Genomic DNA, 21,761 nt, shown 5'->3' with positions numbered 1-21,761 from the left:
CTTCCTTCCTTCCTTCCTTCCTTCCTTCCTTCCTTCCTTCCTTCCTTTTTTGAAACAGTCTCTTTGAATGACATATTGGATTAGACGGATCTAACAAATATATTCCGAACACTCCATCCTACACATTCTTTTCAAGTGCACATGGAAAATTATCCAGAATATACCGCATGTTAGGCCACAAAACAAGGCTCAACAAATTCAAAAAGATCAAATTCATATTATGCATCTTTTCTGACTAAAACAATATGAAACTAGAAATCAACTATAAATTTGGAAAGAACACAAATACATAGAGGTTAAATAACATGCTATTTAACAATGAATGGGTCAACCAAGAACTCAAGGAGAAAATTAAAAAAAAATACAGGGAGACAGAGGAAATGAAAACATAATGGTCTGAAATATTTGGGATGCAGCAAAAGCTATTCAAGAGGAAAATGTAGAGCAATATGTGTCCACCTCAAGAAGCAAAATCAATTTCAAATAACAGCCTAACCTTACACATAAAGGAACTAAAAAAAGAAGGATGAATGAAACTCAAACCAGTAGAAGGAAGGAAATAGTAAGGATTAAAGCAAAAATAAAATTGAAACTAAACAAACTATCAAACAAAACAACAATAGAACAGATCAATCAAACCAGGACCTGGTTCTTTGAAAATAACAAAATTAATAAACCTTTAGTCAGACTCATTAAAGAGAGAGAGAGAGAGAGAGAGAGAGAGAGAGAGCTCAAATAAACAAAATCAGAAATGAAAAAGGATACATAACTGACATCATAGAAATACAAAGGACTTTGAGAATATTATGAAAAAAATATATACCAACAATTGGATAACCTACAGCTAACATCATACTCAGTGGTGAAAACTGAAAGCTTTCCCTCTAAGATCAGGAACAAAACAAGGATGCCCACTCTCACCACTTTTTTTTCAACATAGTACTAGAAGTCCTAGCCATAACAATCAGGCAAGAAAAGGAATAAAAGGCATTAAAATTGGTAAGGAAGGAAAAAAAAACTTTCACTATTTGTATATGACATGATAATATTTATAGAAAACACTAAAGACTCCACCAAAAATTGAGAACTGATAAGTGAGTTCAGTAAAGTTGTGGGATGCCAAATCAACATACAAAAGTCCATTACATTTCTATACCCTAATAATGAAGTAGTAGAAAGAGGAAGTAAGAAAACAATCCCATTTACAATTGCATCAAAAATAATAAAATATCTAGGGATAAACTTATCCAAGGAGATGAAAGACCTATACTCTGAAACTGTAAAACACTGATGAAAGAAACTGAGGACAACACAAACAAATGGAAATATGTTCCATGTTCATAGAATGGGAAAAAAATGTTAAAATGTCTATACTGCCCAAACAAACAAACAAAATAAGCCAAAAAACAGACTCTTAACTACGGAGAACAAACCAATAGTTACCGGAGGGGAGGTGGGTGGGCAAATGGGTGAAAGAGGTGATGGGTATTAAGAACACACTTATTTTGATAAGTACTGGGTAATGTATAGCACAGCTAAATTGGTACATTATCCACCTGAAACTAATATAATTGGTTAATTATAATGATATTAAAAAAAAAAAACAAGAATAGGTTTTTCCATGCCTTTCTTGGCTCATCAGCTCTTTATTTTTATCCCTACATTTGTCTGAATGTAGCACAGTTTATCCACTCACTTACTGAAGGACATCTTGTTGGCTTCCAAGTTTTAGAAATTAGAGATAAAGTTGCTATAAACATCCATATGTAGGCTTTTGTGGGGACAAAAGTTTTCCAGAAAGAATTTTTAGATATTCTTATTTTATTAAATAAGAGAATATGTCCTAAGTCTGTTTCTCCATATGCATTCTCCCTTCTAAATGTACCTGCACATTAAACATGCCATACCCATCACCTCAAGGCTTTTCTCATGGTTGTCAGGGGCCAGCACGTGTCCATTTATGTGTTGACATTGTGTCCTTAAAGCATAACCTCTGTTTTTCTATAGTTATCCTGGTTCAGGTCGAGAGTTATATGAAGAATCTGTTATCAATATTCTGTTGAGAACAATGATCAAAGAGGGGGAGAATCTGACAGAGCCCAGGGTTACAAAGAAGCTTATGGATCTTTACCTATCACAGTTTTTATCTTTCAAACATACACATTTGTGAAAATGCAATTATAATGCATATTCACAACGAGGAAATAGTCCCATCCTACGCAGTATAAAAGTTTTGAAAGATGCAGGTGCATGTGACAAATAACGGACATTCTATATATGGACCTCAACGACTTACATAAGAACATTAAGTATAGACTTAAAAAAAAAAGTGAGCTACTAAAAGCTGTACTTTAGTGGGAAGAGGTCTTTAGTAAAAGATACTGTTTACCTGTAGTCATTAATAAAGTAAACCACAGGCAAGCTGACACACAATAGACTTACCAGTTTGACTTAAGAAAGGGTTTGTTCTTTAAAATGAGTGTTTATTAAACTGGTAAAATCAGATATCCCCAGGTTTTATTACAACCAATTAAAAGCTGGTGGGAAAGAGAAATTAAGAGAGGTTAAGAGCAGGATCAGAATTAACTGTCTTACTGGAAGTTTCTTAGATAGACTGAAGAAAAATATGGGACACGCTTTCATACGCTGCTTCCTTCAGACATTCAAGACAAGATGACGGCATACCGCATTATAATCTCTGGCAGAGGTTCACTTGATCATATTTTTAGAAGTTTAATGTAAAACAAAAATGCAAACATTTAGCCTCCAGACAAGTATTTATATTGCTTGTGATGACACTCAAGTAACTTTGGCAGCATTCTGAGTAGTTGGCAGTTTCTACAAAATATGCCAATTAAAGAACACAACGTTACTACACTGAATCATGTCACATTCTTCTAGAACACAAATATTGAACGTCTACCACATGAAGTATACAGCACTCTGTGGCAAGGGCTTCCCAGAGTTCCTGATCCTTTGAAAGTGGGATCTAGTCCACACAGGGGGGAGGTAAAATAGCATCATCATTACTGTCTATAATCACCTGTTTGGCAAATAATCTCTGTAAAGAATCACATGTTAAAACGAAATTATTTAGTAAAATTAAGTGTTTTAGTTCAACTCAGCTTGTAAGTTCAAGTTAATTGTGAACCACAGGGAAACAAAAATAGAGTGGTCTTCTATCAGGTTTTTTCTTTTTGGTCTCTGGTTTAAAAGGCCAACTGTTTTCCTTGGAGAATATTTAGAAAATACGGATTTGATTTTGAAATATTACAGATTTTTATTTGGAAAATAGTTAATGATACATAAACCATAATTTTCTACATGGGCAAAAGAAAAATTTCCTGATATAGCGTTTTCACGTATTTTTTATTTTCTATAAACACATCTAAGATTTACTTCCAGTTAATTCAAATGTATCATAATAACTCATTAACTTCATATGCTTTCATGCTCAATATATACTGGACTTTTAAAAATAATGAAAACATCCAAATTTTTGTGATATTTTTAAGTGTTGCTAAATTTTAGTATAGATAAAATTAAGTTTGTTTAAATGGAGACCAGCAATGCTGTGGACATTTTTGGATGATTCCAAAGGATATGGAAAAAGAAGAAAAAAAAATTATGCCAACTCTTCAAAGGGGTAAGGGAATGTTTTATTTTAATGTTTATTTATTTATTTTGAGACAGAGAGAGAGAGAGAGAGAGAGAGAGAGAGAGAGAGAGATGGAGAGAGAGGAAGAGAAAATCCCAAGAAGGCTCTGTGGGGTCAGTGCAGAGCCCAATGCAGGGTTCATCCTATGAGCCAGGAGATGATGACCTGAACAGAAATCAAGTCAGATGCTCAATCAACTGAACCACCCAGGCACCTCTAAAGGAATGCTTCTAATACGGCACAATGAAGGTATTACATATGTTATAGAATTTTCAGAATGTATGTAGGGTTAAATTCCAGGAAAAATGTCATTCTGTAATAAGCCAATTGACATAATTCCTTTATATATGTGTGTTTGTGTATATGTGTGTGTGTATATGAATATTTATTGATTGATTGATTGATTGATTGATTGATCTGGAAAACAGACTGCTTCCAACAGACACAAAGTACAAAGCGAACAAGCCCCATGGAAGGACCATCACAGAATTAGTAGTCAAACTGAGCCTCCTAGCACATTCTCACACTTACACTAGTTTAAAATAGAAACCAAGACTTGAGAGATACCGTTTTACTGCAACCTAACAGAAAAGAATCTGTAAACACACTGAAGTTTAAAAGGCTAAGAGAGTGTTGTATAGAACAAAGCACCAGCTGTATTTATTTTTGGTTTTGATAAGGAAAAGTACTTTTTGAAGAACTTAGTATGGATTCCCTATTAGTTGTTAATGATGGCAGACCAACTGAGCGAACACTCAAGCTTCTTCCTCTGCTCTCAGAACCTTCGTCAGGTTCTCTCTTCCCAAGGATTTTCAGATCTCCTGATAACCATTCCTATATCACCATGTCTAGTGGGCTATGGAGGGTAATCCTTATCAGATTCCCACCCGTGTAAGCTGCCAGGGGAAGGCTTACCTTTTGGTCGACTTCTTTTGGAGGGATGCAATGTGTCTTATTTAGGTGACTAGATGTTTGTGTGGGTGACAGTCAACTCTACCTAGTGACAAAGAAATACCCCAGCTGTATCTGGATTCACTCTTGGGACTGACTGGGTGCAGTGACTCCTTTACAGTCGAGACTATGCAACCTTTCCAGTCACGGAAGTGTCTCTTGATCCAGGTAAAGCATATTGCGCGTGTGGCCCAATTTAAACTCGTACAGAGAAGAAATTAGGGGAGCACTATTTGTGGATTTGGGTTAACTTCATTTAGTACTTCCACACGTAACAAATCTAGGGTTGAAAGGGGAAGAAATCCCTCTTGGACACGTCATTTGTAAAACATGAAGCTCACTCACCATTCCGGCTTTCTTCATCAATGGCAACTATGGTGGCTGGCGGTCCTCCCCTAGCTAGTTTGCAATCTAAGGAGAGAAAACAACCATACGTAAGAAGTAACAATTGCACGAGCATTGACCTTGAGATCAAATTCATTGGGATATATATTGATATTTAAAAAGAAAAATCCCACAATCAAATTGATATGCATCATTACTTTTAATATTTTAGATTAATTTTTTCATAACAACCACAGAGACCCCTTACAACATCATAACATGTTCACTTTGTACACCACCAAACTGCTCAAATCTTACAGAGAAAACACCAGCAGAGACCACTGGAGAGCAGAAGTCCTTCAGGACAGAGATAATGGGATGGTAATTTAACCCAAAGAAATAACATAAAGGAATGATTAACAAGGATAAATTGTAATTAAAGCTTCACAACAGAAACAAACATAATTGGACTTTAATTGTGATAAAGGGTCTAATTAAAGGGAGTGAATAGAATTTTAATAATGTTCTAAAGAGAATAAAACAAAGACAGACAAGCAATGTTCATGAGGTTGTTTGGCATTTTTATTTTTGTCATCTTACCCTCATATTGCCAGTCTGGAGTCAAAAGTATAGAGTCATCAATGGAAGCAGAGCAGAAAAATGGAAGAAAGAAAGGAAGAAAGAATAGATGTATATATTTAGTGTGGATTGAACGATATAAATAGCACTATATAATAACAGATACATCACATAATAACTTCCAGAAAAGATATACATAAAATCCTGATATCAGACTTTTTAATCCTAATATAACACTAACACATTAACTTGATCATACATCATTAGCATATTGAAAAATTACTATTATAGATAGAGTTGAAAAAACATAAAGTACATTTATAGGTTTCCTATGAAAAGGTACATACAAATTAATTATGAACAGTCTAGTATCCCTATGTTGAATGAATGTTAAGATTAGTGCCTGTCCATCAGTAGAGATGACTAATTTATTACTTCAAACACTACTAATATCTTGTCAAGAATCTAAGGATAATGAACATAAAAATAGTGTCATGAGCTACAATATCCATGACCATTAAAATAGGAAAGCTTTGCCAAGCAAGATGTCAAATGTCCACTTCTGGGGTGTAAACCACACTCTTAGGAGGTACTCAGTAGGCCTGATGAGGCTGTGTTATGCAGTTAAATATCCATGGCACACTCCTATGACTGCAGCATAAGTCACATTTGCTTAATGTCATCCAAGCACATGTGTCATTGGGTAGATTTCAAGGTTTTTAATTCATTCATTCATTCATTCATTCACTCAAATTCTATGTATTATGTGCATATACATGAACAATAGAACCCTTGGCAAGCACTACTCTATATTGTAAGGTACATGCTCTCTCACATGAATCTCAATATCTCACAGATTTCCAGTATTTTTCTTTCCATCCTTGTCAATATTGAAGGGGTTTCAAGTTACACCATTGTTAGATCTAAAATATCTCATGTCCACTGCACTCCTCTACCCCAACATAGGACAAGTGTTCACTGTTTGTCACCCCTACTCTTGCAGTGGTTACCTCACCACTTCCCAGAAGCTTTGTTCTCACTCTGTGTTCATCCATTCTTCCCATCAGAATTACTTTCATGCACCCAAATCAAAGGTAACATAATAGCACATCTCTGCACAAAACCTTACATGTTTCCTTTGGAGTAAAGAAAAAAAATTCTTATGATACCATTGAAAGATTCTCAAACAGAAAGGGTTTAGGATAATGTTTCAAAAGATGTCAAGTCTCAACATGGTTCACTTAGAATTAAGCCCTGTGCCCATCAGCCATATCAGACCCCTTTACTCTTGCTGGGACCTATTTTGTATTTTGAGGGAAGTTCTGCTACCTGAATTCATTTCTGCCTCTCTTCTGTCCAGCATATTTCCGCTTCCTTCCTTCCTTCCTTCCTTCCTTCCTTCCTTCCTTCCTTCCTTCCTTCCTTCCTTCCTTCCTTCCTCTCTTTCCCTTTTTTTCCTTTCTTTCTTTTTCTCTTTCTTGATGGCACAAGATTTCTCCTGTTTTATGAGAACTTGCCCACACCCCCAGTCAGAATTTATCTCCCACCTCATGTTCTCCTAATATTTTGTTCATCTGGTATTGTATTCTTGTATGCATTCAAACATTATTCATTCGGTTAGTCAAATCTGTAGATGAATTACTGTGAACATGGGAATATAAAATTAACAGCTCCTTTCTTCTAGGGTCTCAGGTGGAAAAGGTTAGAGGCCAGCTAGAACAAAGACGCATAACCTACTACACAGGTGTCGTACAATGTGGTATTTGTGGAGTCAATTCCTTAATAAGTTCATGGACAACGTAACTGGAAAGGAGATACACAAGAAGGAGGAGGTGATCTGTGGAGAAGAGAATAAAGGAAACCTGACCAATTCTTACCAGGCACAGTTCTTGGATTACCAAACATCTCTTCTGTTTGTCTTTTACAGAGTAGTTAATTTTCAAGACTATTCCTTCGTCAGGCGGCTACCATTATATGTATGGATACACTTTCTCTACTCAGCTAAGCCAAATCCGACTCCCCATCCCCAACCCTACCTAAATGCCTTACCCTCTCTACCCTCAGTCCATTCTCTAGTCACAACCACCCAAATTCGTGTTTTCTGTGCCATCTGCTCAAATGCCCTTTGTCCTCTTCTTCCCCTGGTTGACCTCTATTTCTCTTTAGAAAACCTGGCAAGGCATCACCTCACTAGAAGATCTTCCTCATTGCTGGTTAGATTAAATGCCTCTTCTCTATATTCCTTCAGTGCACACTATATTCCACTGGATAAATTGCCCCACTGAAAAAAATCAGTGTGTCTTTCTCACAGGAACTCCTTCAGACCAAAATGGCATCACATTAATCTTAGAAACCATCATATTTATAATATTCAAACCTTAGTACTCTTCGTACTCTCTCTTAAGACTTGGTCCTAAAAGAACGTGTGTTGATTTTTTCTGAACTACACTCTGGCCAGCTACAATCTCCCATTGAACACGAGAGCTGCCGAGAAATCTGTGTTCTCACTATGTCCCCAGCAGCACAAACAGCCCAGGCACAGAGGCCAGCTGTGGTTCCTCCCTGTCAGTCCCCATTAGGAGACTTTCCCTAAGCTTTCTTTTCCAGCAGGCTCCACCCCTCCCCCAGTAAGATGTTCTCATGTCTAAAAAGTGCTTTATTTGAGATCAAACCAAAAGTAATTTAACATTTTTAGACCACAATATTAATGAAGAGAGACTAGTAGGTTTCTAAAAAGAATACATTAATAGCATCGTTAACAACAGCTAAAATATTTGTTTTGGAATCACGCATTCATGAAAGCATAACTGATTAGTCTTGAAATGCACAAAAATATTTTCAATATTGAAGTATATTCAGAATTGTCTTGAAAAGAAAGTGATCTGGGTGGAATGCCCAGTGATGTCCTTTCTACTCAAAATATCAAAATGGAGTTCGAAATGAAGACTAGAAAGCATTTTGGGGGCTGAATGATAGTGTTCTCTATGGTCCATGGATAATTTGTCCACCACATGAAAGGCAGGTTCGCTGATGACGTTCTACTTTGGAAATGGACTTCCCTAATCTATTTAATTTCATCCTTGACTGTCCTGGTTAAATCACAAATTCATTGTTTTTCATGCCTCAAATTTCTAACCTCTTAGGCCCCTACCTGACTCCCATATCCAATTTATTGTAAAGTGCAGGATATGAATACAAATGCCTGAATGCTCAGTGTGATTTATTCCTGCAAATTTGTCATCAAGCTAAAAATAAGCCATATATTTTTAAATAATCTCATGCAACAAGTTGGATTTAAAATGCAAAGAGAAGGATAGAGCTAGAATGTATTATACTAAGTGAAACAAGTCAGTCAGAGACAAATACCATATGATTTCAGTCATATGAGGAATTTACACAAAACAGATGAACATGTAGGGTTGGGGAAGAAGAGAGGGAAACAGACCACAAGAGACTCTTAAGGATGGAGAACAAACAGAAGGTTGACAGACAGAGGGGGTGGGGGATGGGCTAAATGGGTAATGGGCATTAAGGAGGGCACTTGTTAGGATGAGCACTGGGGGTTGGGTGTAAGTGATGAATCACTGAATTCTACTCCTGAAACCAGTATTGCATTATGTTAACTACCCAGAATTGAAATTAAAAAAAAAATATATATAATAGGGGTGCCTGAGTGGCTCAGTTAGTTAAGTGTCTAACTCTTGATTTTGGCTCAGGTCACGATCTTACAGTTCATGGGATCGAGCCCCACATCAGACTCTGTGCTGACAGTGCACAGCCTACTTGGAATTCTCTTTCTCTTCCTCTGCCCCTCTCCCCTGTTTACACGTGCTCTCTCTCTCTCAAAAATAATAAATATTTTTTAAAAACTAAAACTAACTAAATAAATAGATAAATCCCCAAAGGAAGTATTAGAAAAATATGCAATGACTTGGTTTCAAAGGCACTACACGTGTGATATGCTATTCTTATTGCAGCCTGGAGCTCAGAGCGTGCATCTGATAGGCCACAGAAAGGCAATAATCCAAACTTGTCTACACATGCTCATTCCTCACAGGGAGTGAGAACAGCCAGGAAAACCCCATTCCCACTGTAGCCTATGCTCAAAATGTTATTTTAAGGCCAAACATTGTGTTTTCAATAAAATTTCAAGCCTGTTCACTTGGCTTTTTGCATATATTAATATTGTAATTGCCTTGGCCATGTCGATACCTTGCATATTATGTTTCCTGTAGACCTCTCTTCTGAGTCTGGGCCCTGCTGCCCAACCAACACCTACACTTGCAATTTCACAGGTGCCTTAAATGTACTGCTCCCCTGAGCCCACAGCTGGCATTTTCCTGCCCGCGTTATTTCAGCGAATAGCACAACTGTGCACCAAGCTGCATAAACCAGAAAGCAGAGGGTCACCTGTGAGCCTTCCCATTTCCCTCAGGCGCCTAGACTGAACCCGTCAATGAGCCTTGAATTTAATTCCTACAGAAAAACTTTTCATATCTACCGGCTGCTTTCAGTCTCCAGTGTCACCACACTGATCCGATCTCTTACTCATCAAATACATTTTCCTAACTACTTTCCCTATGGACACTCCTGCCCCACTCTTTAATTTTCTCTTTATCCACAGTGATCTTTTTATAAGTAGCAACTGACTTACCTTTTCATGATGTGTCATTGCTTTCAGGTTAAAACTTTTTATGACCTACTACCTTCTGCATGATTGTAGAATGAAAACCAAAATACATGGCTTCCAAGGTCCTATGTGATATGCCCCCCACCTTTCTTTCCTGTCTTGTCTGTTTCCGAGTTCTCACTTGTTCTCAGCATTCCAGACAAACGTTTTTCTTTTCCTTAATCATTCTATGTTCCACCATGAGCTACCTCAAGACCTTTACATATTACAGTATTTCTTGTTTCTCATCTTTACTCTCAGCCCATCATTTACTTGTATATCTTTTAGATTCTGGTATATTCTTTAGTTTCTCAAAGAAACCATGCCTGACCCTGAGCTTCTCTGATGTATATACTCCCATCGCTCTGCCTTCTAGAACCAGTTTATGAATATATGATGACTCGCTTACAGATCTTACTTCTATTCCTCAGGGTTGTGTCCCAAGGACAAATTTTCTAGAACATAATTGATTCTCAGCAGTTATTTACTGAATGCAGAAAGTTATGGCTTCAATCAAATTTATAAAAATTAAAAAAATGAAAACTCTATAACTGAATCTTCTTTATTTTTCTTAAATGTTTATTTTTGAGAGAGAGCACTAAAGGGGGAGAGGCAGAAAGAGGGGGACAGAGGATCCTAAGCAGGCTCCTTGCTGACAGCAGTGAGCCCGACGTGAGGCTTGAACTCACAAACTGTGAGATCATGACCTGAGCCGGAATCGGAAGCTTAATCAACTGATCCACCCAGGCACCCCGTCCCCCTTCTTTATTTAATATTTGAAATATCATTCTCATAAACAAGTAATGTGGAAGAAATGAACAACAAACTAATGGTCTAAAGACAGGATCATTAAGGCTACCTCACCAGAAGCGTGAAGGGAGTGGATGTGGTACTCAAAATATGCCACTTGGGCATACAGAGGTGAAGGCAATAGAGACCCAGTGGATTCAGGAAAAGCTTTTTTTAACCTTCCTTTTTATATGTAAAGAAATTAGAAAGGGAGCCTATGCCAGCAAGAGAGTTATTACCAGAGATACCTTTTTCATTGGAGAGACTTATCTGCATGTCAAGGCAAACATTTGTTTACCAAAAATTTCCTCTTCACATCTTCTTATGAATTGCCTTCTTACCCTTTGAAGCCCCGACCCCTGTCCATTTCCTTAGGCCAGGATGGTGTGTATATAAGCCTCAACTGCCTGGCTGCCTTTTAGTCTCATATCTTTGTGAGTAATTTTGTTTTTCTCCTGTTAATTTGTATATTTTATTACAAGGTGTCTCAGTCAAGGACTTAGAGAGGAAGAGGAAAACGAATTTCCCCCCCTACACTTGAATAATCTACCATTGAGGTAAAAAAGGTAATAGAGGAATTATACAGCACTTTGAGATTCTGTGGGGCTAGTAACAGAAGACCATGGAGGGTTGAGAATACCAGAGAAAGAGGCGTAAAGAGAAGGGAGGAGAAGACTTTCACTTGCCTCCAACTGACTGTAATTTCTGTTAGAATTTTACATGGCAAACAATCATGGAGCAAGATCACAACAATATCCTAAGAGCAAGATGTGTTCCAAGGTCTTTCATGACTTGGTAAAAATTCACTTGAAGAATTAAAACTCAAAGACCTCAGATACCAAATCTTTTATGACATCAAAAGTCACAAGTACTTTTGTGTCACCTTAGAATCTTTATGCAGGTATTTCTTTACCAGCTGTCTATGATTATCAGGGAATTATTCTATCCCCCAGCAGAGCATCTGACATGTTACAACCTTCATTTAACATATTGGTGGAACTATGGACTAACCTTCTTCATGAAAAATAGATAAAAGAAATAGCCCATCAAATTATACTAGTCATTTGAAATCTTTTGGGGGAGTGATTTCAGATAATAATAGAATTTATTCCTAGTATAATATGGAGTTTAAGGACATGTCAGAAAAGCTCAATTCAAATCCTAACTTTTGCCTTTAATAGTAACAGAATGTTCAACAGAGTATTAACCTCTTGTACCTTAGTTTATACACATAGGAATAATAGTAAGTATAACTACCTCATAGATTTACTATAAGAAAGATGAATAAAATAATATATGGTAATTTCTAAGAATGCTCCCTTGTAAAATGTACAGGCAGAATAGATATAACTTTCATCTTTACAGTATCAATTTTTTGGAAGCTATATATTTATAAAGTTATTCCTATTTTTTTTCCTTTGATCAAAGGACAATAGAGAATCTCTCGGCTTCCCCTACATATTCAGTGAGGGCTGATCTTATCTTTGCATGTGATCATAAAGTACATTCTCATTAAGGATAAAAGTAGTCACATGAAATGTCTCTCGTGGTTTTATGGACAAAAATATGCTAGAATTCTTATTCTACATATCAATGTAGAATTGATTAAATTTACTAGACACAACTAGGATCTTTGAACACCAGCCTAAGAAATTAAAGGGGTGCTCACAGTTACCCATGGGTCCCACTGTGGTCCTCAGATGCAATGGTGGCCAAATGATCAAGCAGAAAGGTCAAGAACAAGTTTCAGATTTCCTGAAATCCCTATTCTTCTCAACATCCCTCTGCTATCATTTTGTCTGGACTCTCTCATTTAGAAGCTTGCATTTGTGTGTGTGCGCACACACACACACACACACACACACACACACACACACACTGTATCAGTTGCTTAGTTCCTAGCAACCTGGCCTCTCATTCAAAGGGGTGCTGTGCTCTCCTTAAATTTCATTTTACACAAATATTTTAGCTTCAATTCGCTTGTCACAAGTAGCAGCACAGAGACTACCCTCATCTTTTCTGTTGATCTTTGAAACATTCACTTCCAGGAAAATACACATAGGAGTGGCGTCAGAAGACAGAAACTCCTTGCTTCGCATTTTGATTCTCTCATCCAAAAGAAAAGGAGTTAGATGCTGAGTTATAAGATCAGTGGAACCACACTTTAAGGTATATTGTCTAAAACTATAGTCAACAAAGACATGGACTTGGCCATGACTGACGAAAAGCAAAATGAATGGATTAAACTCCAGGACATAGTGAATAAGTACATCATCTCCAGCTCAAGAATAGGATATGTTCTTATGATTACTCTGCCAGCATCACCACTTAGGGATTCAAATTTGACCATGGTGGAAGCAACACATATTTTATGATGCCTTAGTGTCATTATTAATTGGATGATATAATTTGGTTAAGACGTTCCAACAACATGGTCTGGTAATGCCTACTGAAGTCATTAAGGAGGATCGCTCTCCATCACTGCTTCCATTAGGACAATTTACTAGAGAGACCGGGGCTCTCTCAGCCACTGTTTTCTTCCAAAACTATTCACTTCATTCTAATTGGTCTATCAACAACAGTAGCCTTGTGCGTGGATGACACTTGGTGAGAAAGGCAAGCCCATTCTTAATAAGAAATTAAATGGTCTAAATAATTGAAATAAAGATAAGTCAGGGGCTGTACAACAAAGGCAGGGCAGAAAATAAATTGTCAGGGGAAGTCTGATCAGAAGATCAAGTGAATATTTTAAAGTTATTTTTGTTCACTTGAAATATGACTATACTTATTTTATAATTTCATGTAAGTGTATTGTCAAACATGTTAGTCTTTGCACCCAAATGTGACTTCCTTACATCTAGTTCATACTACATGAGTTAGAAGCTGTTTGGGTTTTTCTTCTGTTGATGGTGACAGTTTTTCCTTATTTGTGCAACCTTCCAGCAGGCAACCATGACTACATTTGGGGACTTTGGGATGTATAGAATCATTCTTGGCCCAAGGTGTAATGTATAACACTGACATGAGAAGCGGCAGCCAGTATTATGGTTATGGACATGGCCTTGGGAGACAGTTAGGGTTCAACACTGGCCACATTTTACCACTTGCTAGCTTTTAGCACCTTTAAACACTACTTAAATTCTCTATAGCCCAGTTGTATTATTGGCAAACAGAAGGTGTGTTAGAGAAGAGTTCCTGGCACACAGAGGTGCTTTAGAATTTCCTGCTAGGTAAATTCTGTTCTATCCAAATGAGAAAACAACATACAAAATTCGTATATCTCCACATTTTTAAAACGATGATTTTTGCATATTTTAACTTATGTAAGTAGCCCTTTCTTACCTTTTTGAACATTCACAAGAAAGCTGTATTGTATTAGCAGATGAAAATAGACTTATGATATGTATTTTTGAGGTGCATTTAACATGCTGGTACAGTAACAGTACACTTAATTATATGTCCACAGATTGCTAAGGAAATATAGTGATGCTAAATCATGCAAAGTTTCTCCATTTAAAAATTGTCTGAGGAATGCTTACAACTAAAATAAAAAGTCTCTTCTAATAATGTCATATGCAATAAATCACGTATCCCTTCTAAGAGTTCTTTGCAGGATTTTGCTGTTATTCCAGAATCTTCCTAAAAGGCATTTTCTGATGGGTAGCCTGTTTTGCCATATTATGCACTTTGGCCTTAGGTTTTACAATTGAAATACAAAGGAGAAAAGAAGTCGTAAGTCTTTGTGTCAATGAGGAACACAAAATTATTCAAAAACACTTTACAAAAAGCAGTTAAAGATTTCAGATCTATGTTGTTTCTGAAAGCTAATTTGTTTTATTTACTAATTATTCATGAGGTAGCTCAGAGGAAATTCTCATTCATGATTCTTACTAAGATACTCAACAAGGTCAAAGGATTAAAGCTGCATGTCAACATCACTGTCTAAAACTGCATTTTCAGAGAGATTGTTCATAAGTCTTTGTTGACAGCCTGCTTTGCCTATTTAAGTCTTATTCCTGCCACAAGGTAATTATGAACACCTAAACTATCAGTAGAAAGGCAAACTGTGGATTAAATCATGGAGACAAAATATTAATCATTTAATTACTTACACCCCGAAACACTATATCCTAGGAAACTTCACATCTGTTTTCTTCTTTTTTTCCCCCAGCTTCCATGAGATATTTTGATATACAACATGTGTAACTTCAAGGTGTACAATGTGATTTGATAAACATACAGACTGTGAAATGACTGCCAGACTAAGGTCAGTTAACACCTCCATACCACTACATCACTTCCTTTTGTGTGTGTGATAGTAACATTAAACTTTACACTCTTAACAGCTTTCAGCATATAATCCTGTATTATTAACTGCACTCACCATGTTGTACATTTAGAGCCTCAGAAATTAGTCACCTTTGGGCTGAAAGATGGCATCCTTTGACCAATGTCTCATTTTCCAAACACTCCAGCTCCCACCGACTACATTCTACTCTGTTCCTAGGAGTTTTGTTTGTTTGTTTTTGAGAGAGAGTGAGAGACAGTAAACAGTAGTGCAGGTGCACTGAGTGGGGCAGGGGCAGAAGGAGAGACACAGAATCTTAATCAGGTTCCACACTCAGCATGGAGCCCAATGCAAGGCTTTATTTCACGACAGTGAGGTCATGACCTGAGCTGAAATCAAGAGACAGACACTTAACTGACTCTTGATTGGTGTCATATTTAAAAAATCATTGCCAAGACCAAGGTCAAGAACTTTTCCTTATGTTTTCTTCTAAAAAGTTTTACAATTTCAGGTCTTACATTAAAGTCTTTCATTCATTTTAAGCTAATTTCTATGGGTTGTATAATACAGGGATCCAGTTTTATTCTTTCACAGGTGATTATTGTTTTCCAAACACCATTTATTGAAAAAACTTTTCTTTTCCCATTAGTATTCTTGGCTCTGTTGTCAAATATAAATTACGTTGGTCTATTTCTGGGCTCTCAAACTGAACCGTTGGACCATATGTCTGTTTTTTTATGCCACTACCATATGGTTGTTATTATTGTAGCTTTGTAATAAAGATTGAAATCAGGTTAGATAGTGGCTCCAGCTTTGTTCTTTCTCAGAATCGCTGTGTCTATTCAGGGTCTTTTGGGTTTCCAAACAAATTTTAGGATGTCTTTTTTCTATTTCTGAGAAAAGGGCTATTGGAATTTTTTATAGGGATTGCACTGAATATTTAATGGCTCTGGGTAGTATGGACATTTTAATAATATTGATTCTTCTAATCTATGAATATGGGATATCTTTCCATTTATTTGTAGATTTTTCAATTTCTTTCGTCAATATATTATAGTTTTCAGTGTACAGGTCTTTTACCTCCTTGCTTAAATTTATTCCTGAGAGTTTTATTATTTTTGATGGTATTGTAAATGAGATAGTTTTGTTTTGTTTCTTTTCTTTTTTTTCTTTTCTAAGTAGGCTTCATGCCCAGTGCAGAGTCCAACCCAGGGCTTGAACCATGACCCTGAGATGAAGACCTGAGTTGAGATCAAGAGCTGGATGCTTAATAGACTGAGCCACCCAGATGCCTCTCTTTATTTATTTTTAATATAGTCCATTGGCAGTGTATAGAAACACAACTGATTTTGCTATGTTGATGTTGTATCCTACAGTGCACTAAATTTGTTTATTCGAAAAGTTTCTTGGTGGAGTCTTTAGGCTTTTCTTGTATAAGATCTCATCACCTGAAAAAAATTTTTTTTCTTCTATCTTTTTGATTTGAACATCTTTTATTTATTGTTCTTGCCTAATTGCTCAGAGTTGGATTTCCAGTACTATGTTGAATAAAAATGGTGAGAGAGGGCACCTTGTCTTGATTCTGATCTTTGAGTAAATGCTTTCAGCTTTTCACTAGTGACCTTGATGTCAGCTGTGGGCTTGTTGTATATGGCTTTTATTGTATTGAAATATATTCCTTGTATACCCAATTTGTTGAGATTTTTATCATGAATAAATACTGAATTTTATTAATTGTTTTCTCAGCATCTACTGAGATAAACATTTGATGTTTTTAATATTTATTTGTTATTTATTTTTGAGAGGGTTGGGAGAGAGAGAGAGAGGGTGTATGCATGTGCAGGTGTGTGGGGGAGGGGCATGGAGAGAGGGAGAGAGAATCCCAAACAAGCTGCACGCTGTCAGCACAGAACCCAATGTTGGGGCTCAATCCCATGACTGTGAGATCATCACCTGAGGCAAAATCAAGAGTCAGACACTTAACCTACTAAGCCACCCAGGTGCCCCGATATATTCTAAGTTTTTATTTCTTCATGATTTGATCTTAATAGGCTGTATGTCTCTAGGAATTTATCCATTTCTCCTAGTTTATCCAATTTGTAGGTTTGTGTACAACTGTTCACAGTAATCCATGATCCTTTGTATTTCTGCGGTGTTAGTTGTATGTGAACTCATTCATTTATGATTTTATTTACTTAAATCTTCTATTTTCTTAGTCTAGCAAACTGTTTGACAGTTTTGATTAACTTTTCAAAGAAACAGCCCTTAGTTTCATTGACCCTTTCAGTTTTCGATGTCCATTATTTCTGCTCCGATCTTTGTTATTTCCTTCATTGTGCTAGCTTCGTGCTTAGTTTGTTCTTTTCTAGTCCCTTAAAGTGCATAGTTAGGTTTTTTATTTGTGATCTTTTTTTCTTAATGTAAGCAGTTTTTTGTTGTTTGTTTATGGCTTTTGCTACAGTCTTCCCATTAGCACTACTTTTGCTGCATTTGATAAATTTTGGTATACTGTGTACCTGTTTTCACTTATTTTTATTTAAAAAACATTTTTTAATGTTTATTTATATTTGAGACAGAGGGAGACAGAGCGCAAGTCAGGGAGGGGCAGAGAAAGAGGGAGACGCAGAATCAGAAGCAGGCACCAGGCTCCAAGCTGTCAGCACACAGTCTGATGCGGGGCTGGAACCTACAAACCGTGAGATCATGACCTGAGCCGAAGTCGGACGCTCAACCGACTGAGCCACCCAGGCACCCCACTTATTTTTAGATTAAAATGTTTTCTTTTGATTTATTTTTTGACCTATTGTTGTTCAGGTGTGTGTTTAATTTTCCCACATTTGTGAGCTTTTTGGTTTTCCTTTTGTTATCGATTTCTAATTTTATACCACCGTGGTCAGAAAAAAATACTTGGTATGATTTAAATTGTACATTTGCTAAAGTCTGTTCTGTGACCTCACAAATGGCCAATCTTGGAGAATGTTCATTGCACAAATAAGAAGACTGTGTGTTCTATTGCTTTTGGAAGGAATGTGCTGTTTTTGTCTGTTAACTCCATTTAATGTAAGGTATAATTCAAGTCCAGTGTTTCTTTATGGATGTTCTGCCTGGATGATCTGTCCGTTGTTGAAAGTGGAATATTGAAGTCCCCTCTATTATTATACTGTTGTCTATAGTCTCCTTCAGATCTTTTTATATTTGGTTAACATATTCAGATCCTCTGATACTGGGTGCATATATAATTGCTGTAACTTCTTGTTGAATTTACCCCTTTCTTCATCGTATATTGACCCTTTTTGTCCCTATTACAGTTTTTGACTTAAAGTGTATTTTGTTTGATGTAAGTATAGCTACTCACGCTCTCTTTTGGTCTCAATTTGCATGGAATATCCTTTTCTGTCCCTTTTCTTTGAGTCTATATATGTCCTTGAAACTAAACTGGGTCTTTGGCAAACAGCATTTAGATGGATCTTGTTTTTCAAACCACTCAGTCATTGTCTTTTGATTGGAGAATTGAATCCATTTTCCTTTAAAGTAATTATTGATACATTTGGACTTAATAGTTGCATCTGATTGTTTTCTCGCTCCCTTGTTCCTTTCGTCCTCTTTTGCTTTCTTTCTAGTAATTCTTCCATTTGATATGCTTTGATTCTCTTCTCTCTTGTAGATCTAGTGAAAGTTTTTACTTTTTAGTTACCATGAGGCTTACATAAAACATCTCATAGTTATATCAGTCTATTTAATGTGATAACAGCTTATCTGGAATTGCATGCAGTAATTCTACACTTTTACTATGACCCTCCCCCCATAATTTGCATTTCATGGCATCACAACTTACCTCTTTTATATTGTGTATCCATAACTGATTATTGTAGCTATAGTTATTTTTTTTTTCTTAATGTTTTATTTATTTTTGAGATAGGGAGAGACAGAGCATGAACAGGGGAGGGTCAGAGAGAGGAAGACACAGAATCTGAAACAGGCTCCAGGCTCTGAGCTGTCAGCACAGAGCCCGACGTGGGGCTCGAACTCACGGATCGCGAGATCATGACCTGAGTGGAAGTCGGCCGCCCAACCGACTGAGCCACCCAGGCGCCCCAGCTATAGTTATTTTTAATGCTTTTGCCCTTTGACCTTTATACTCGTAAGGTAATTAGCCCACCACCACATTAGAGCATTAGAGTATCAGAATATCCTTGATTACTCATGATCCTTATGGCCTTGCATTAGTGTCTGTGCATATGAGGAAGTAGATACCTCTTGTAGTCTTTACAGACTGGCTTTGGCGGGCAAAGCCCATCCAGAGCGTCTGGTGGAATCTTTGGGCAGGCTTGCCGTTGGGAGTCCTTGGGTGGGCAGATGTGTGCCTGTGTCAGGAGGTGGGCAGGCCTGCTTCTTTGGTACAAGGGGACCAGCCTGATGCCTGGGTCTGTGAACGTGAGCTGGAATCTGGGTTCACAGGTACGAGCTACTACTGGTGGGGGCACAGCATCTGAGTCCCCAGGGTCCAGTCCAGTACTGGGATAAGCCAGGAATCTGGATTCATGAGGGCTGGCCTGAGGGCTGGGGCAATGGGGCCAGGCTGGTGCCAAGAAGAGTCCGGAGCCTAGTCTGTGAGGGATGGCCAGCCAGTTGGTTCTGTGGGGGTCTGTGGGGTGCTAAGGTACCCTGGCAGCCTGGTCTGCAGGAGCTGGGTCTGGATTCTAGGTCCATGGAGGCTGGCCTGGCATTGGGGTGCGTTAAAAGTCCGGGTCTATAAAAGTCAGCCTGGTCTTTGCGCGTGCCTACCTTGTGCCTAGATGTGCAGGGGCTGATGGAGAGTGTGGTGCCGCAGGAAATGGAAAACACCGGGGTAAGCTAGGAAACCCGTTTTGTGGAGGCTGATGGAGGCCCGCCAGGTGTCAGGAGGGCCAGCGGGCACCAGTGTGGTCTGGGAGCCTGATGTATATTTTCCAGGTGTAGAAATACCTCAACAGAAAGCTGATCCACCAGATTTACAAGATCCATTGTGTTGGAATAAGTTTGCTACTTACGTGAAATAACATGAGCTGATACTTCTGGACCCCCAGAAGAGTGTGACAATATTGAACTTTCTGTTTCATCACCTAGGATGTGACTGTCTGGACGCATGGAGCGTGAGAGTTGTTAGAGGAGGCAGGAGAAAGTGTGTGTCTTCACTGTCTGCTGTAGACTGTTTATATACTATACTTGAATATATAAATTATGGGAAATTCAGAAATGCTTTTCCTTTGCTTTATTTTCCCATTTCTAAGTGCCAGGGAGAAAGTTGGATCTGAGGAGCCATTATCAAAGAGCAAGTCTTGAGAGTGGGATGGGTGAGGGGCTGAAGCTGAGAGTAACAGAAGAATCTAAAAAAATAACACGCCCCACCCCCTGCCAAACACCCAAGTCCTTCTTCTCTGTGTGTCTCATCTTACAATCAGGGTGCTGCCCCAGGTACAATTCCACCTGGCAGCATGATGTGCTTAAGGCCATACAGCCAGAAGTCCTTCCAGAAGAAAGCTGAAAACCACAAGCTCCAAATGAATCTATGGTCTCTCCATTGTTTCACAATGAATATCAAGTGTCAGAGGGATAATGTCTCCTGTGTCAATGACTCTTAACATGATATTCTTTCACTTAACAAACAATCCCTTTCCGAATCATAAACCTTGCAGATTGATATCAAAAATGAGTCAGGGCAGTAATACAATCTGACATTTCTTGGGCAGAGAGAAAACTTCTGCTGGTAAATTTGGCAGAAGGCACTGAGGCCGTAGGTTAAAACATGCAAATGTTTGTTTCCAATGAATTCTTTCAAGAAAAGTCAGCTAGGACAATAATTTTAAACGTGGTCAAAAGAGTAAAGTCATATTATTGATAAACTAATTTTTTTGGCTTGCAAGTTTTCTTTAAAGTTCTCAAAAACTGAAAATAACAAAATATTGATGATAACTATTTTACCACCTTTGGCACTTAGAGATGACATTTTTGACAGCTTGCTATCCACATGTACAACATATGACGAAGGAAGCTTTGTGTCCCATAGAGCTTACCACTCACAAGTTCATTTTTAGACACTCCTCTGTACAGAGGCCTGTAGTTTAGAAGGTCTGCTACGATTAAAAAAAATTTTTTTTACATTTATTTATTTCTGAGAGAGAGAGAGACAGAGCACAAGTAGGGGAGGGGCAGAGAGAGAGGGAGACACAGAATCCGAAGCAGGCTCCAGGCTCTGAGCCATCAGCACAGAGCCTGACATGGGGCTCGAACTCATGAACAGTGAAATCATGACCTGAGCTGAAGTTACACACTCAACCGACTGAGCCACCCAGGCACCCCACAGATCTGCTGTGATTTAAGGGACCTTCTCAAGGGCAGGACTGCATATTTTATTTCTCTGTGTTTGCTCATATCACACATTTTGCCAAGAGTGAGTCCAGAGAAGACGTTATAGTTATAACTGTTTGCCTGGTTGCTTTCTAAGCTACATGGTTTCTTATTTT

General features: G+C 37.8%; 1 protein-coding gene across 19 annotated transcripts in view; it reads right to left on the bottom strand.

Annotated features, from left to right (window-relative positions):
- The window catches only part of PCDH15 (protocadherin related 15), a 1,259,847-nt gene that overhangs the window by 672,684 nt on the left and 565,402 nt on the right, over positions 1–21,761 (bottom strand). For 14 of the 19 annotated variants that reach the window (XR_005784343.1, XR_005784344.1, XR_005784345.1 and 11 more), the window contains 2 exons: positions 5,534–5,548; positions 4,955–5,020 (listed from right to left, as the gene is read on the bottom strand). Coding sequence is in view for 16 of the 19 variants with exons in the window: in XM_040454209.1 (XP_040310143.1) it covers positions 4,955–5,020; positions 5,534–5,548 (81 nt within the window). In the remaining 3 variants the exon portion in view is untranslated. The remainder of the gene's footprint in view (positions 1–4,954; positions 5,021–5,533; positions 5,549–21,761) is intronic. The other 5 variants (XM_040454210.1, XM_040454212.1, XM_040454203.1 and 2 more) reach the window with 1 other exon arrangement.

The sequence above is a fragment of the Herpailurus yagouaroundi genome, unplaced genomic scaffold (genome assembly GCF_014898765.1).
Source record: "Herpailurus yagouaroundi ecotype Mexico unplaced genomic scaffold, PumYag 211, whole genome shotgun sequence".
Classification (NCBI taxonomy): Eukaryota; Metazoa; Chordata; class Mammalia; order Carnivora; family Felidae; genus Herpailurus; species Herpailurus yagouaroundi.
Note: the sequence above shows the minus strand (reverse complement) of the source record. Positions and strands in the feature narration are given on the sequence as shown.